Genomic DNA, 17635 nt, shown 5'->3' with positions numbered 1-17635 from the left:
TTGCTCCCAAATTTAGTTGTGTGTTCTGGTAGTCAATAAGCTTAAGAGAATTATTCTGAATTCGTTCACAGTTCATAGATCTCTTTTTTCTTAAGGTCAGTTATTGGAAATTTACTGTTTCCTTTGGTGGTGTCATGTTTTCTTGTTTTTAAATAATTCTTGTTTACTTACAGTGGTGTCTATACATTTGGGTAAGTGGTCTTTTCCAGACTTTACAGGTTCCCTTTGGCAGAGATAGTTACTTACCAGTTAGCTCAGTTTGGGTTTTTGGATGTGTGTGCTGGTAACTTTCTTGGGCAGGTGGAGCTTGCTAAACAGGGTTCTATTTTTTGGGGTGAGGCCAATGCCTAACCTCTGAGCTTGGGGGATGTATCACTAGCTGAGAACATTTGGATAGGACTCCTGGTTTGGTTCCCTGCTCAAGTAGTACTGTAGGATGAGATCTGTGGCTGCCTGGGTTCTGTAGTAAGGCTCACTAGATCGTTCAGATCGGGTACTATAGACAGAAGTAAGTAGAACTATGAATTTGCTTCCTTGCCCTGGCAGTGAAGCAGGGATAGTCCCCAGGGCCTACATGGCTCACTGTGTAGCAAGACTATGTCCCGAATTTCCTGGCCAGCTGGGGCCACTGGTTTTGTTTCTGCAAATTTGGAAAGCCATAGGGTACTTTGTTGAAGTGTCTCTCTCAGCAGGGCCATTAGTAGGCAATGCAGCTTCCCAGATGCTCTGGTTAAGATCCTGATAAAGTGGGCTCAAGGCTGCACCTAACAATAGGCGGAGATACAAATTAGTTTCCCTGCGCAGGCAGAGTGGGCAAATCAGCTCCAAGACCAACAAGGCTCTTTGTCTGTGGTACTGGCTCATGCCAACCTATGCCCCAAGTGTCCTGGCGAAATGGTGTCACTGGCTCTGAAGATGATCAGTTCTGCAAGTTACACTCTCTGCTAGAGTGTTGCTGGGATACACAGCTTTCTGGTGTTCTTGTCAGGCTTTCCGGTCAGGAAGGCCCAGAAGCTATACTCAGCAGTGAGCTGAGCTATGACTCAGCTTCCCTGCCTGGACAAAGCCGAGGAACCCTCCAAGACTGGCAAGACTCTTTGTGGTCTCGACTCAAGCCAACCCACTCCCCTAAGTTCTCTGGCCAAATGGTGTCACTGGCTTTGCTCTGCAGATCAGCTCTGCCTTCCATTCTCTTTGCTCAGCTTCAGCATGTTGGGCCATGCAGCTTCCCGGTGTTCCTGATCTGACTTTCTGGTCAGGAGGTCTAGGAGCTACACTCAACAATGGATTGGGCTATAACTCAGCTTCCCTGTCTGGGTGAAGGCAGAGCAGGCTCCAAGCCCAGCAAAACTCTCTGTTTGAGGACCCAAATTAGGTAGACCTAGAATGTGCAAAGTTCTCTGGCCAGACTGTGCCATCTTGGCTGTGCAAATGAACAAAGCAGCTACAGCATTGGTACTACTACTAGGGTGCTGCGATAGGAACTGGGTCAGGATCCTATTGCTAGTTGGTGTGAGCTCCTCCCCCTTCTCCATCACAATCTGATTCTTAGTGGTTGAACCCCTCACTTTCCCCTGTAATCCCCATAGGGTTCCCAGGAAGCCACTCACATTGCTGGGGGAGCTGGATGTCCACCATAGGCTTTCTTTTCTCACTGGAGGTACCATAGGCTCAGGGTAGACTTCTTGGTGCAGTGCTGTTCCAGCCTGGGTGAGGGGCAGTACGATCCACATGGGCCACTCCCCTTACCCTTCTAGTGCTGGATGTCTTGGTCTCTTGTGGTTCAGGGGTGATGCTTCAGCCTCATCCCCATGTTCTAGAATTCTCAGTGGTGTCTTGCCTATGAATAATTGTCAGCTGCTCTCCTTGTGAGGGGGAGCAAGTCAGAACAACCTACGTCACCATCTTGTTGATGTCACTCTCCCGTTTTCTCCTTATAAGGACACTAATACTACTGGGTCAAGGTTCCACCCTTGGGACTTCACTTTGCCTTTATTACCTCCTTAAAAGTTTTATCTCCAAGGGGCGCCTGGGTGGCTCAGTGGGTTAAAGCCTCTGCCTTTGGCTCAGGTCATGATCCCAGGGTCCTGGAATGGAGCCCCACATCGGGCTCTCTGCTCCACAGGGAGCCTGCTTCCTCCTCTCTCTCTGCCTGCCTCTCTGCCTAGTTGTGATTTCTGTCAAATAAATAAAATATATATATATATAAAAGTTTTATCTCCAAATATGGTTACATTGGGATTTGAGGCTTCAATACATGAATTTGTGGGGAGGGATACAAATATTCAGTATGTGGCTCTGGGGCTTACTGATCTTGCTATCTGGGTTGTTTTTTTGAGGAACTCCAAATGACAGCTTTTTTTGGTCTTTCCTCTGGGGTTGGTTGGAGTCTCTGGAAGAGCCTTTCAATTTCTGGCCTTCAGGGAAAAGTTTTAGCTGCCAAAAGTCTGTAAAATTGAGTTGGGGAAGATGAGTGGAACTTTTAGTACTCACTGTTTGGTGTGCGTGGGTTCTCTTAATCATGCTGTTTTCAGTTATATTACCCTAACCTTCAACTTTGTCTACGGTTCTCTTTCAAAGATCCTCTGTTTGACCCTCTTCAGAAAATAAACCCCCAGGCTATTGCTGAGGTGGGAACAGAGCATCTGCTGAATGGAGGGAGCTGGTATAGGGACCTAAGGACCTACTTGCTGTCCAATGACTCTCATTATCAGTCCTCCTTACTTTGGCCTCTTCCCTTCCTCTCCAGTGTTTGCTGCTATCCGTTCTTGTGGCTTTTGGTTTCTGTGGTGTGAGTTGTATTGGCTGTGAACTTTTTCCATTGCTCAGTTTCAATTGCTAAGTGAGTTACTACTATCTGTCTTCCAAAATCTTACCACGTTTGCCTCTTCTGCTCTTCCTGTGGTATGGATTTTTAAAAATCCCCTTTAGTCTGTGTTTGTGAGCTTTGGTGGGAACCAAACTAGATCTGTGTGCTCAGTCTTCCATTTTAACCCAGAAGCGTCCATTCATTTCTGTAGCAGTAGCTTTCAGAGTTAGTTTCAGTTCTCTAATTAAATAGATTGATTACTTACTGCTGGTTCTTTCTTTCCATATTGCCCCTTGTCCGAAGTTCTTTATTTGGATGTACTTTTTGGCTGCATTTCTTCATCAAGTTGTTTTTTAAGGAAGAGTTTACTGGCAGTTGTGCCAAGAAGTAGCTTGAGGTAGGTGGGGTGAAGGCAGACAGTGTCTGCTAGGCAAAAGTAGCTTAAAAAAAAATCCTTTTCTAACCCAATTGCCAGCCTGAAGCACCCCCCCCCTTTTAAAGATTTATTCATTTATTTTAGAGATAGAGGAAGAATGGGGGGTGGAGGAGGGGCAGAGGGAGAGACAGAATCTCAAGCAAGCTCCCTGCCAATCATGGAGCCTGATGCTGTCCTCAGTCTCATGACCCTGAGATCACAACCTGAGCCAAAATCAAGAGTCGGAAGCTCAACCGACTGAACCAGCCAGGCACCCCTGAAGCCCTTTGTTTTAGAACTTCTAGAGCTACCACTGCTCCTAGGTTTTAGAGTCCTTAGATCTTTGCTGGTGTGTGAATGCCAAACTATTGCCTTTATGATCAGCTCTTCACTTCCTAGTTTTGTGGCCTTGGTTAACTCACTTCACTGTTTGGGACCTTGGTTTCTAGTTGTAAAATGGAGGCCATCATTCCTCAGAAGGTTGTTGGGAGAGGCAATACCAGGACTGTCTGTCCAACAGGTACTACTTCCCTTTCTCTGCACCCCCCCGCCCCACGCTTTCCCAGCCTTCCTTTCCTTTTTCTCAGATGGACATAAACCATCCTTTGCCTGCTGCTCCAGCACCCCAAATACGTAGCGGTCTGAGACCCTGGTTCTTGGAAAGCTTGACAACAGGTGGAAACACGCCTTGATCCCAGGCAGCTCAAAGCCAGACTGGCTTTTCCTAGAGGTTCAGGTGCTGAGCCCTTCTCCACCTGCCCTGGCTGGGATGGCAGGAACTGTCATCTTCCTCTTCTTGTAGCTGCTAGCCTCACAGATAAGATCAGCCCTGAGACAAGAGGATAACCTTCACCGCAGGGCTTTAGCTGGCAAAAGCTCTGACTCAAAACAGTAATTTCCATCAGGGGAGAAAAGATAAGGTTCGGTCAACTCTAATCTCCGTGAGAGGATGTTCACACTCCAGTGCCTTTCTGTGAACCGGCTGCTTGATATTTCTCATCATCGGGCATGCTCACAGTCAACTGTGCTGCTGCTTTCTGAATGAAAAAGGGCGAGTGCGAGACAGGTTTGCTCCTTCCCCCTGCTCCTGTCAGATGGTTGTGAATGAGGGACTGAAGGACTTGGGGGCAACAGGGAAGAGACCTGCCATGGATGGATGAATGAATGCTTGTAGAGAAAAGGCGTAAAGAAGCAAATCTCAGTGTTGAATCCACTTACGCGTGCTGCTCCCATGCTTAATTCAGGATTCTAGCTCTTGTGACAATGAGAATATAAGACGCTAAGACAATATAAGATATGAAAGACTGGCTGAAACTGTGGCATCTGTGAGAACAGAAGAGTAGTTGTAGGTGTATTAATTATAGGTAGTTATTAAAAAGGATTCAGCGGATCTATGTGTAGCAACACGGAAAGAGGTTTACTTTTGTCACGTTACAAAGCGATGTGCACAGCGTGAACATTTTATGTGGAGCTGCTCATGTGTGTGCAGGAGACGGATGGAGGCTGGTCAGTGTTTACCGTGGTTGTCGCTGACGGTGGGATCTCAGAGGACTTTGGGCTTTTCTGTTTCAATTAGTTACAATGGGCATATATAATTTTTAGAAGCACAAGCTATGTTCACTTAAAGAAAAAGCCTCTTTGCTTTACATTCTTTCTTGATGACCTCACTGACTTCCGCTATGTGCAGTTTTCACAACTGGGATGATGACAGGATTTTCCTCACAGGTTGTTTGTTATGAAGACGAAATAACATGAAAGAACAGACACATTGCTCCATTGAACCTGCTGGCTGAAATAGCTTTAAACACAAGCGGACTGAAAGTTTTCTCCACTTACACCAGGAAATGTGGGGGTAGAAAGGGGGTGAGAGAGGCTGAGTCACTGACTTGTGTTCAAATCCTCAATCCGTTGAGCTGCAGACCTGGGCTGCCATGCCAGGCAGCGTGGGCACGTTCGTATTCCCGAGTGTGTGACCCAGACACTGTGGGACGGCCACCGACTGGAGCTGTGCTGTGTGGTGGCCCTGCCTGGGACTGGAGGCCCAGAGGACACCAGGTGGTGTAGTCCTTTGTCACGTGGGGGAGTGTAGCATTCCCCTTTGGGTGAGGCATGGGAAGGGCCCAAGGCAGGGCCCAGACCCATGGGCTCAGCAGATCCTAGCTCCTTCCCTTGAGGGACTTTTCCAGGTGGACCACGCTTGTGAAGAGATGCAAGTGCAATCATACGTGTTCGGACATAAAAAAGCAGCCAGTTTGTTACTTCTAACGGGCACGAATTTGACTGTCAATGTTAAAATCAGTTTCTTTGAAGAGTCCGTAAACTTAATTCTTGAAACAGCCTGCCCAGAATGAAACGCAAGTGCATCGGGGGCATACGTGGAAGTGTGGCACTATCTCGCTCCCCAACTCCCTTGGAGAGTCTCCCTGAATGCACAGTCACCAGCACACACAGGGGGACTGGAGGCCATACTGGTACTGGACAATGTCCTGGGAAGCTCTCAGAATTAGTGGTATTTTAATTTTATATATATATATATATATATATATATATATATATATATATATATACACACACACAAGATTTTTTAAAAAAAATTTATTTGATAGAGATCACAAGTAGGCAGAGAGGCAGGCAGAGAGAGAGGAAGGGAATCAGGCTCCCTGCTGAGCAGAGAGCCCGATATGGGGCTCGATCCCAGGACCCTGGGATCCTGACCTGAGCTGAAGGCAGAGGCTTTAACCCACTGAGCCACCAGGTGCCACCTTAATTTTATATTTTTGGAAGATTTTATTTACTTATTATAGAGTGTGAGAGAGCATGAGCAGAGGGGCAGAGGGAGGGGAGCAGGGAACTAGATGCGGGTCTCGATCCCAGGACCCAGAGATCAGGACCTGAGCGGAAAGCAGAGGCTTAACCCACTGAGCTCCCCAGGCGTCCCTCCAGTGCTATTTTAAAATGCTTTTTGCTGCTCCGGTCTCGGCTAGTCTCTTGTCCCTCTAGGCATGGATCTGAGAGTTTGCAACCCTAGACTTAGATGAATGAGCTAGAAGGACCAACTAGAGGATGGGACAAAAGGTCTCAGAGCACCAGAGGTATTATTTTCCTGACTTTCTAGCAAATTTCTAGCAAAATTTAGATTCTAGCAAAAAGCCACATTTTATTGCCAACAGATACGAAATTCCCTTTTTAAAATGGGCCAAAGACTACACTTTGTTAGATGTAATAACGGCAACTACTGGCAGTGTTTTATGTTGAACAGACTGTGTACTAAGAGCCTCACATACATGAGCTTATTTAATCTGCACAACTACCGCAGGAGGGAGTTACTGTCATCTTCGGGAACTTGCTGAGAAGCAGAGGAAGTTTACGTGCCCGAGGTCACACTCCTGTCGAGAAGTCCGTTCACTAGAGTAACAACTGTTTATATATGAGAATGTCATGGTTATGCGTTGTCTCTCCGGTATGACCACATCTGATCCTCGCACTTGCCCTAGGAGCTGGGTGTTTATTTCCCATTAGAATGGGGATCGTAGGGGTGCCTGGCTGGCTCAGTTAAGTGACTGTCTCTTGATTTCGGCTCAGGTTGTGATCTCAACGTCATTAGATCGAGCTCCACACTGGGCTCTGTGCTTGGCACAGAGTCTGCTTAAAACTTGTTCTCCCTCTTGCTCTCCCCTGTCCCCAACACACACACTCTCTCAAGTAAGTGAATAAATCTTTAAATGCAGCTCAAAGGGTGAAGGGGACACCCCCAGAGCCTCAGGGTTTTCAGAACCAAGCTCTTGAGCTCTTTCTTAAACTCAGGGGTTTGTAAGTTCTTTATGAACAAATTGTGCTTTCGATTAGATGGTAATCTCTAAAATAGGTACACCCACATACCTTTGGAAATAGAAATTTGCAATCTGAAGCTATTCTCCTAGAACAGGTCTTAGTTCTTAAGTTGTACTTTTAGGTTATTCCTTTGGGTCAGTAGAAATCTTTCCATTAAAGGGACCTGATCCATTCCCAACTTTAAGAAACCATATCTTTACCAGGCTCCTTCACTTGGTGATAACCTATTTTTAAAATCTATTTTCTACTCAGATTTGTCTCTTTTTGATATGGCTTAATAAAAACAAACAAACAAAAAAACCCAACTCTCCAGGGGAGTTAACAAGGTGAACTAAAAGCAGAGCTATTCAATTAGGCTTGAGGTGGTTACTAAGGTATGTTCAATATGGATCAGAAACACAAGCTTTAAAGCTTCCGTGCTGAGGGCTGGCAGGTCCTGCCTAGCTGATCCTTCTCAAGAAGCGGCCCGTGGGACTGAGGGGCACGTTTTTGAGAGGGCCAGGCCGGCCAGGCTGTGGAGGCGCCAAGCACCACACACGCCAGAAAAACCTTGGGCAGTCAGAAGAGCAGCTGAAGCCTCTCCTGGCAGGAGAGGCCGCAAGAGTTCTGCCTGCTCTCCCTCTATCCCTCGTAGCTTTAAAAGTTCTGCAGCTTTTACACAAGCTTAGGTGACTCACTCCAAGGAAGGCTGAGGATGAGCTAGAAAGAAAGGTATTTTCCTGTGCCCCGAGATGAAAATCCAGATGGGACACCGGCTGACAGCCACCAGAAACGGCACGTTCCTAGGCAATTTTGTCTTAAAATCTTGCTCTATTACTTTAAAATAAGCCTTTTTACAATTTTATTAGGGACCCGTTTGTACATTACACGTGTGGCTCCCTTTAGGGCAGCAGGACATTGAGGACGAGCAACCGGAGGCACAGAAGCTCTTGTGGAAGCTGTAGCCACACTGCAGGCAGAGGCAAGGCTGGGCCAAGTGCGCTCTCCATTCCCTCGCCCCCCGTTATATGTACTAACAGCTAGTGCGGTGCACGCACCGTTGAGTTTAACAGTTTCATTTTTAGAGGAAAAACAAGCACAAGTGAGAAGTAGCTAGATTACACAACGCGCCCCTGAGAACGCCAGGCCAAGCGTCATGTGGCTGCCGAATGAAACAGCATGTGGCACCCAGAGGAAGTCAGTGGTGTCACAGATTCACAGCAAATGTCACTATGTGTGTAACAGGGAAAGGAGAAACGCCTTACACGATTCTTCTCTGTAGGCTGAAGATTTTATTTTTCGAACCTTTCAGGGGAATAAATTCCATTTACTAAACCTTTGTAAAATGCCACAGAAGCCAGGGGGCAGAGGGGTAAGCCATGCTCTGAAGAACTGGCCATCTCCAGGCAGAGTCTCCCTCGAAGATCACCTGGAAGTTATAAAGAGGCAGTTCTAGAATATGAACCTTTGAAAAAGCCAATCTTTTCCCTATTTTTAGATTTGGGCTTGTTTCCCACTTTTTTGCATTCATAGGTGTTGAACTCTTACCTTTCTTCTGTTAAAGCAAACCGAAACCCATCTTAAAGAATTACGGTGCAGGAAATGGCTCCTGTGGAAGCGCATCTGGACTCAGGGCCACACCTGCCCAGGCAGGGCAGCTCAGATTCTCAGATTCTCCCTGCTCAGGACAGACAACAGGGGAAGCCAAACACTTCTGGGGAGAAGTGGTGCCCTCGCTGCTTTGTAGGGGTCAAGAGAGTACAGACAAGACAAATTGTGAAATAAAGGTTGTCTGTAACAGCCCATCGCAGATGGCAGACTTCCAAGTGAGGAAGGTTTGTTTCAGGCTGGAAACACCAACCGACAACTTCAATTCCTCTCTCCCCATCACACTGTTCTTTCAAACATCAGCACAGGAATCAGAGTGATTTTCATTAAAACAAAAGCTCATTTCCTTGTGCTGGAATTTGTATCAAATAAAAGGACAGAGATCAAAGTCTGTTTTTCCATGTTCCAATCCTTTTGTCCCTACAGTACATAAATAACCTACTCCTAAGTTTATTCCTCAAATGACAATAGCTAGTTTTATTTCACGAATGATGGTGTCCAAATGAGTTACTTTGCTTTCGTCACTGTGCATTGAGTCAAAGTAGGTCAACTGCAGGCTTCATGCAGACTTTAGGAACTGGATATGTGACTTGAGAAGATGCAGAGGAGGGCGAGTGGGAGCTCTGAGCATCAGAAGCTCGGTGGGCTTGGTCAGCAGACATCCAGCCTGGCCCTGAGAGCAGATTCCAGTCTCCGCAGCTGTAGGATGAGGGTGAAGCTCCTTGCCAGGGACACAGGCTGGGTCCATTTGGCTCAGCCTCTCTGTTGAGTATTCAAAATATCTTGAATTTTTATTTTCTGCCGGGGAGGAGACTGCATCAAGGTGAGCTGGTTTGGCCATTACTTTAGTGTCTTTACCATGTAAGGACCTTGTAATCTGTAGCCAATCTTTCTGTAATAATTCCTGGTGCCAACCCCTGAGAAGCAGCAGAAAACTGAAGTTAAGAAAAGTCTCTACGAAGTCTAACTTTTGTAAAACCCTCAAAAGCCAGCAAATACTCCCCTCCCAGCTGCCCTCTTCCATTTACAGACCAAATTCCAGTCCAGACTGAATCTCACCTTAACAAGTCTGGAACATTTTTATTATTTTGAATTCAAGCTGTATTAAAACACAGAAACTGTATTTCAGAGCCTCGTGTGTTGCAATCCTGCAGACATCTCCCTGTGAGAGGAGGTGGATCTGCGTATGAAATGTCCGCACTCTCAACGGAGCCGAACAGCAGTACCATTTCCGGGAAGCTGTGAGAAGAGGTGTGGGAAACGGAGTCTGCACGGAGCACCAGGAGGAAAAGGGTCCGGAAGGAAGAGCTGCGCTTTAATGTCTGCGTCGGCCTCCGCAGAGTGAGTGACAATTTCAGCAAAATATTGGTCACATTAAATCAATGCTACTCAATTTGCACTTTATTAAAGTTTGTCTTAACTGACATATTTACTTTCATGTATGAGCAGTGTAAGTACGAGGAGTTCATACCAGTTTTAAGTTTGTACGCATTTAAACAACATAGCTGAATAGCTGATGTAAGTCAGTACTAAAGATCCAGGAACTTACTTTCTTTAGAGAAACACTATCCTAAGTGGTGTTCCTAAAGTAAAAACAGTCTTACACATAAGACGCTGAGCTCCTAAGAGGATAGAGCACAGCATCTCTGGCAGTATCTCCAGGAGTAGTTAAGAGGATGGACTTTGGATCAGTCTGCTATGGGTCTGAGACCGAGACCTGTCATTGTATAGGTCTGTGGCCTGGGCCAGTTACTTAACTTCCCTATTATTTGATCGTCTGTAATAACATACTTTAAGTTTTTAACATACTTTAAGTTTTAAGGGTGTCAAGTATTAAACGAGACACAGTCTAAGAAATGTGATTAGTTCAGGGTCTGAAAAAGGCCGATTCCTCAGAAACACTGGCTGCTGTTGTTATTCTTTTAAAGTTTTTTATGAACTGGTACCTGCTTATATTTCTAGCTTCATCTCTTGCTACAACTCTCTCCCTAACATTATGCTTCAAGCCTTGGTGAATCTAAAATTTTTCCAGGCTCTCTGCATGTCTGGCTCTTTCTCTTGCTTCCAGGTCTCTTTGCTCATGCTGTTCCCTCTACCAAATTAGTTGAACCTGAGGAGGGGGGTAGTGGAAACTTCCATTTATAGGTCAGACAAGCTGGACTTACAATGGGCATCTGAAGTAAAGACATTCTTGCGGGCTTGAGCCCTTAACCCGTGGGATCTGATGCTAACTTCAGGGAGACAGTGTTGGAATGGAGTTAAATTACAGGACACCCAGCTGGTATTGCAGAATTGCCTGATGTGTGGAAAACCGCTGCGTCTGGTGTCGGTTGTGTAAGTATTCACAGAGCACTGTGTGCAATGTGAGTGAAAGCAACAACATGTGTCTTTATGGTGCTTTGCCACCCACAGCTCTCCCCACGGTTGACTATGTGCTGCTTGCCTCCCTGTGTGGTGGAAGTTCTATTTACCTTGTTGATCAAGTTGTATTCCTAGTGCAGAGGACTGTGCCTGGAATCAAATAATTGTGAGCTCTTTCAAGTCTAGCTTAGTTCTTTAGTCCAAACATTTGCTATTTAGGAATAGGCCTTCCCACCATGTTTTGTTTCCCATCCCCTTCAAAATTTTTCAAGTGTTTAGAAAATGGAACTAAAACTGGCATGGCAGAGGTCACAAAACTGACCCGTGAGAACAGGTTGCTGGAGACTTTCCCTTTGAAATCAAGGATTACTGATACTCCATCTCGCACAACTGTACCATGTCTCTGTTCTAATCATTACTTTTTTTTTTCCCTAAAGATTTTATTTATTTGACAGACAGAAATCACAAGTAGGCAGAGAGGCAGGCACAGAGAGAGGGGGAGGCAGGCTCCCTGCTGAGCAGAGACCCCCCCGATGCGGGGCTCGATCCCAGGACCCTGGGATCATGACCTGAGCCGAAGGCAGAGGCTTTAACCCACTGAGCCACCCAGGCGCCCCCTAATCATTACTTCTGTTCAAAACTGTGGCTTAGGGTAGAGCAAGGGGAAAACAAAAACACTGTACAGGTCAGGTGGCAGCTCAGACCCCCAGAGGTACACAACCTCTTCTAAAGTTCTGTATCTGTAAGCATATCCTATAACCTAGCAATTCTACTCCTGAGTGAAAAGAGAAATGAATGCTTACATCCAACAAAAGACATAATTTATAATATCCAAACAGGAAATATCCTAAATATCTATCAACAGAATGGATAAACTGTATTTGCGCATAATAGAATACTACACAGCAACGAAAAAGGAACTTTCTCTGTAAGAACATGGATGAACCTCACAGACCTAACGTATATGAAAGAAACCAGATATAAAAGATTAACACAAGTTCACCTGTTAACACAATGTTCAGACAGAGGCAAAACTAATTTTATCGTCCTAGAAGTCAGAGTACTGGTTACATATAGAAGATGGTATGGACTGAAAGAGGGAAGAAGAAAGTCTTCTGGAGTGCTGAAAATGTTCTAAATCTAGTAGCTACATGGGAACATAATTTACATGTAAAAATTAAGTGGTGTGCTTCCAGTCAGAATGGCTAAAATTAACACGTCAGGAAATGACAGATGCTGGCGAGGATGTGGAGAAAGGGGAACCTTCCTACACTGTTGGTAGGAATGCAAGCTGGTGCAACCACTCTGGAAAACAGCATGGAGGGTCCTCAAAAAGTTGAAAACAGAGCTACCTTACGACCCAGCAATTGCACTACTGGGTATTTACTCTAAAGATACAAATGTAGTGATCCGAAGGGGCATGTGCACCCGAATGTTTATAGCAGCCATGTCCACAATAGCCAAACTATGGAAGGAACCTAGATGTCCATCAACAGATGAATGGATAAAGAAGAGGTGGTGTGTGTGTGTGTGTGTGTATATATATATATATATATACACACACATATATATGTATGTATATATATAATGGAATACTATGCAGCCATCAAAAGAAATGAAATCTTGCCATTTGTGACGACGTGGATGGAACTAGAGGGTATTATGATTAGCGGAATAAGTCAATCAGAGAAAGACAACTCCCTGATATGAGGAAGTAGAGATGCAATGTGGGGGGTTTGGGGGGTAGGAAAAGAATAAATGAAACAAGATGGCCTTGGGGGGGAGACAAACTAAAAGAGACTCTTAATGTCACAAAACAAACTGAGGGTGTCCGGGGGAGGGAGGTAGGGAGAGGGAGGTGGGGTTATGGACACTGGGGAGGGTATGTGCTATGGTGACTGCTGTGAAGTGTGTAAACCTGGCGATTCACAGACCTGTACCCCTAGGGCTGATAATACATTACATACTTATAAAAAAATAAAAATTAAAAAACCTAAGTGGTGTGTTTAACACGTACATGTCTCTCAATTAAAAAAATAAAGCTCCAGAGGGGCGCCTGGGTGGCTCAGTGGGTTAAGCTGCTGCCTTCAGCTCAGGTCATGGTCTCAGGGTCCTGGGATCGAGTCCCACATCGGGCTCTCTGCTCAGCGGAGAGCCTGCTTCCCTTCCTCTCTCTCTGCCTGCCTCTCTTGTGATTTCTCTCTGTCAAATAAATAAATAAAATCTTAAAAAAAAAAAAAATAAAGCTCCAGAGAGACACTCCATTTAATAGATGTTTCAGTGTATTTTGGGAGATCAATTTGTCCAGAGAATTCAGTAAAATAAGGTAGAAGGAATAGGATGAGTGGCTCACATCACACTGAACTGCCCACTTGGACAAACCACCAGAAGACTCTTGCACATATGTCCACTATCCACAAAGAAGCAAGAAATCATAGCCCCTCTTTCTATGCTAGCTGCATCCCTTCCTTACACTGCCCTGTTGTTTTGGTAATCATGCTGTGCTTTATTTTACTTGCATGTCTAGCTCCCCTCCCAGAATGTAAGCTCTTTAAAGTTGATGACTTCCATCATTAGGGCTTAATAAGTGCCTGGCATATCATGAACATGCAGTGAATGCTTGCAGATATACTGTACTGTATTCACAGTTATTATGTGGTATACATATAGAGAACTGTGCTCCTGGGGGATGTCTTTAAAAAAAGAGAAAGAAAAAATTACCCTGTGTTGTTAGGTGCCAGTCAGTGGGAATGACTCAATGTAAAAGGCATGAAGGGCAGGACTTTTTCATCAAGTTACAAATTTTCCACCTTGTTACGTTAAAGATTAAGAGTCTGCTTTTCAATTTATACTATTATATCTAATAAAACTGCCCCCAATTTTTAAAGAAATATTTGTTTTTATATATTCTGATTTCACAAAGCAGATGCCATTTTCCATGGACTTAATCCACTATGAAGAATTTCAGATATATAAAAGTAAAGATGATAGCATATTGAACCTCCACATACCCATTACCCAACTCCTTCAACAATTATCAGTTCATCCGCCAGACTGCTAATGCTTCTAGCTTTCTACTCAGAGGAAGTCACAAAATACATCTGTTTCCTTCTGGTTCTGCTCAGCTTAGTCACTGGAGACATGGTTTAATCGCCTTCTTTCAAATAAAGATGATGGTATCTTCTTCACCATCAATTTCCAGACTGAAGATGTCCCAATGATCAGTGGGCTTTACTTCCTGAGACATGCTACAACCCGTATCTATCCACCACAACCAGCTGCAGAGGTGACACAGAAGCTGCTCCTGAGACAGGACTAGCCAGGCCTCGGATAACTGCAGAAGTTCCTCACCTTGAGTGTGTCCGGATTTCCTGAGCGTGTTGCTGAGAAGAACAGGTTTACGGGGGCACAACGACTTCCTCAGTCGTGACTGAGTCGTGAGGAGCCTTCCTCAGTCGTGACTCCCAGTGAGCACACAGGCTCCCTGAGCGCTCTCTGCCTGTATACAGGGCACACGCCCTAGAAACCATTACCAGCTTGAGAAGAGGCATTTAGGCTTTGTGCTTTTTTGAAGGAAAGGTATACTTTCAAGCTCCTATCCTTGTTTTCAGTAACGTGTAGTAGCACTGAGATGGAAAATCTACTTCTGGAAGCTCTGAGAAGTTTTAAGAATTTGGGGGAGAGAAGTCTGACCTCCAGTGGGTATTGACCAACTAAGCAAAAATACTCCCCATTTGTATTTCTATGTGTCCCCCACCCCCACCCCCGCTGTTTCTACAATCTGCAGAACAGACTGGCAAAAGCATTAGTGCTCTTAGCCAGCTTGAAGGAGAACACACCATCACCCAGACTGGGTGCAGGTCACACCCTGCTCCCATCCCCACTCCATGCTGAGCAGGGCTCTAAACAGTCCTGTCACAGTAACTTTCCTCTTGTTATTTGGCCAACAACAAGCAATTACGTGTCACAACTGACGTCAGCCAGCCTCCCAGACTTACGTCGGCAGGCTGTGTCACAGGCCTCAGCGTTAAAGCTGCTCCTGCCCTTGAGGAGAGACACAGTGGGCTGTGCATGTAACTGAGTTCTTGAGTCTGCAAAGCCCTGGGCGGGGGAATGAGCCGGACTTGCACAGACACAGAGCAGCCCTCAGGGTGCCCTATGGCCAGTTGTCAGCAGAGCAGTCAGGATGGGGAGGAGTGGGGGTGGGCCAAATGCCTGCTTCCTTTCATCCTCCAAGTTCTGTAACCCACAACCAGAAGTTACGTATATCTTGGGGGCCTTTTTCCTACTCTCAGAGGCTGGATAAATGTTCTGTCTTCACCACTTTGCAAGCTCTGATGATGATGAAATGAGATATGGCGAAAGAAGAATATCTTGAAATGTGTTGGAGTGATACTCTGTGATTCGGTTTCAGCAACCAGCCTCTATAGTTACCCTCCTGGCTTCCACCTGTGCCCCAGGACCTATACTTTTGGAGGAGAACATAAACCTGGCTACTTGCGTGTAGGAATTTTACACAGAACGCAGCCCCCAGGACAGAGGTAAAGACCTGGGACACCATGCACTCGGATGGGGTGACAGGAAGAGAGAACCGGTTAGCCCTACGTGGAAGTGCTCCCTACCCAACTATGATCTCCAGCTGGTTGCTCCAAGGCTGGCTGCCATGAGCTGTCGACCTCCTGGGACCCTACCACTTAGGGGAAACCAGGCTACAGAGTATTTCTCTGATCCTTTTTCTGTACCCAATACCTTCAAGCCTCAAACCCCTCACAGTGGGTGAAAATGCCTCTTCTTTCTGACCCCCCCCTTCCTTTCTTTGAAAGATGCATACCATTTAGCTTAAGTTTTGCATACTCTTAATATTGAGGAAAGAAAGGAAATCACGAAGTGTGTACCTACATGCCACTGCCTTAGCCACTGGCTACAGGAACAACTTAATTATGGGCTGTTTAATGATCTTTAGTACAAGTGGGGGAATAAAAATCACAAAACCTTAAGATTAATGAAAGAGGAAAATGGAACAAATCTGTTAAATTCCACTCTGATTCTAGTTTAGAAAACAAAGGCAGGGGGAAGAAGTAAGCAAAAGGAGTAAACTAGTCAGTGTGGTGCCTGAATTGGGGACAAAATAGCTCTTTGCTTCTTCATATTACTGCAGCCCTTTCCTTCTAAAGGGATAAATCCTCCACCAAAGTAGAGGCTGAGAAAACTGAAAACCCATATTCCCTTTAAGAGAGAAAGTAAGTCAGGAGCAGGAGATGTGCCTACACCCCACCTAACTCCATTTCAAAACAAAGGAAGCCAACAACGTTACAGCTGATTGAGTACACAGTACAAAGCGGGAGGAGGAAGAACTTTCTCAGGCATTTAGAAATGCCAGCATTGCATCTAGATATCTGACCTACCAACTTAAACACCTAACAAAGGGGCACCTGGATGGCTCAGGTGGTTAAGCGTCTGACTCTTGGCTTCAGCTCAGGTCATGAAGTCAGGATCCTGGGATCGAGCCTTGCATCAGGTTCTGTGAATCCGCTTGAGATTTCTCCCTCTCCTTTTACCCCTCCCCGGCTCCCCAGCATGCTCTCGCTCTAAAATAAAATCTTAAACAAAAGACCCGCCCCCCTTAACACACACACACAAAAAACCCAACACGATTGGAATTACTATTTTATGAGGAATGTGAGTTCCAGAAAGGGTGCGAACAAAAGGTCACAGAGTTAGGAAACTGAACCATAATTCACACCCAGGTCCCTTGTCTCCACAGCTCACAGTATCCTGCTAAGCTATAGCTGGGGTGGCACTGGATGTTGTGGATAAGCGCCCCAGCCACCTCCCCCACTCTGGCTTTAAACGTCAAGTCTGCTCTAGTAGCAGCATAGAATGGACAACTAACTGGCTTGTCTTCATCAACTTATCTCTCATACCTGTGTCTAGTTTGTCAGTATCGAGTCTTAGAAGCAACTCTGGCTTTCAGTTACTCCCACAGTGCAGAGCACCTTTCATGGAGAGGAGTGAGATGAGCAGTACTATAGCTAGTTCTCTGCTTCTGATGGCCACATGACTCCAACCCAGTCCCACTTGTCTCCATCTGTTCTCTGTAGATCTCAGCTGCCCTTCCTGGATTGGCAACCACCACCAAGGTAGAACAGTCTACTCCCTTCTTAGAGCTCACCTTTTCTCCTTATTCTCTGCCTGATAATAACTATTAGACCTTTGGTGTTTTGTTTTTTAGTGGAAGCATTTTGAATTTGTCTAAATTTTTAGATTGTTCTCAGCTGGCAAGTTGATCTTAATCACTTAGTGTGCCACAGTCTAGCCTGAAGTCACCTTGTTTTAAGTTTCATACTCCTCCTGACTTGACTGCCCTTCCTCTGGGATCTCGGTTCCATCGTTGTTCCATCTTTGTTGCTTTTTCCCTCCAAACTCCATATGGTATTTTTCTTCATTTTAGAAAGGGTGACAATTTATCAAGTTGTTACTTGAAAAATAACAGTAGGTCTCATTGGTAAGCCGTATCTGCTTAAAAAGTTTGTTATTGCTTATGCTATCAGACCGTTTTATGAAGACTCAAGAAGATGAAGGAACAGAAAGGAATCTGAATCCAGAGCCTGGTAAAGGCACAGACCAGAATA

The 17635-nt window shown here is 45.3% G+C and overlaps 1 protein-coding gene across 3 annotated transcripts in view; it reads right to left on the bottom strand.

Annotated features, from left to right (window-relative positions):
* Nucleotides 1-7861: 7861 nt before the first annotated feature.
* Nucleotides 7862-17635, bottom strand: part of ELP3 (elongator acetyltransferase complex subunit 3) — a 103360-nt gene continuing 93586 nt past the window's right edge. Inside the window, exons 15-16 of one of the 3 annotated variants that reach the window (XR_006817499.1) lie at nucleotides 8583-9559; nucleotides 7862-8463 (exon numbers count right to left, since the gene is read on the bottom strand). Coding sequence is in view for 2 of the 3 variants with exons in the window: in XM_045998559.1 (XP_045854515.1) it covers nucleotides 9483-9559 (77 nt within the window). In the remaining variant the exon portion in view is untranslated. Of the gene's footprint in view, nucleotides 9560-17635 lie in introns of all 3 variants that reach the window. The other 2 variants (XM_045998559.1, XM_045998561.1) reach the window with 2 other exon arrangements.

The sequence above is a fragment of the Meles meles genome, chromosome 2, assembly GCF_922984935.1.
Source record: "Meles meles chromosome 2, mMelMel3.1 paternal haplotype, whole genome shotgun sequence".
Taxonomy (NCBI): Eukaryota; Metazoa; Chordata; class Mammalia; order Carnivora; family Mustelidae; genus Meles; species Meles meles.
The sequence above is the reverse complement of the archived record's forward strand: the minus strand, read 5'-3'. Positions and strand labels throughout refer to the sequence as shown.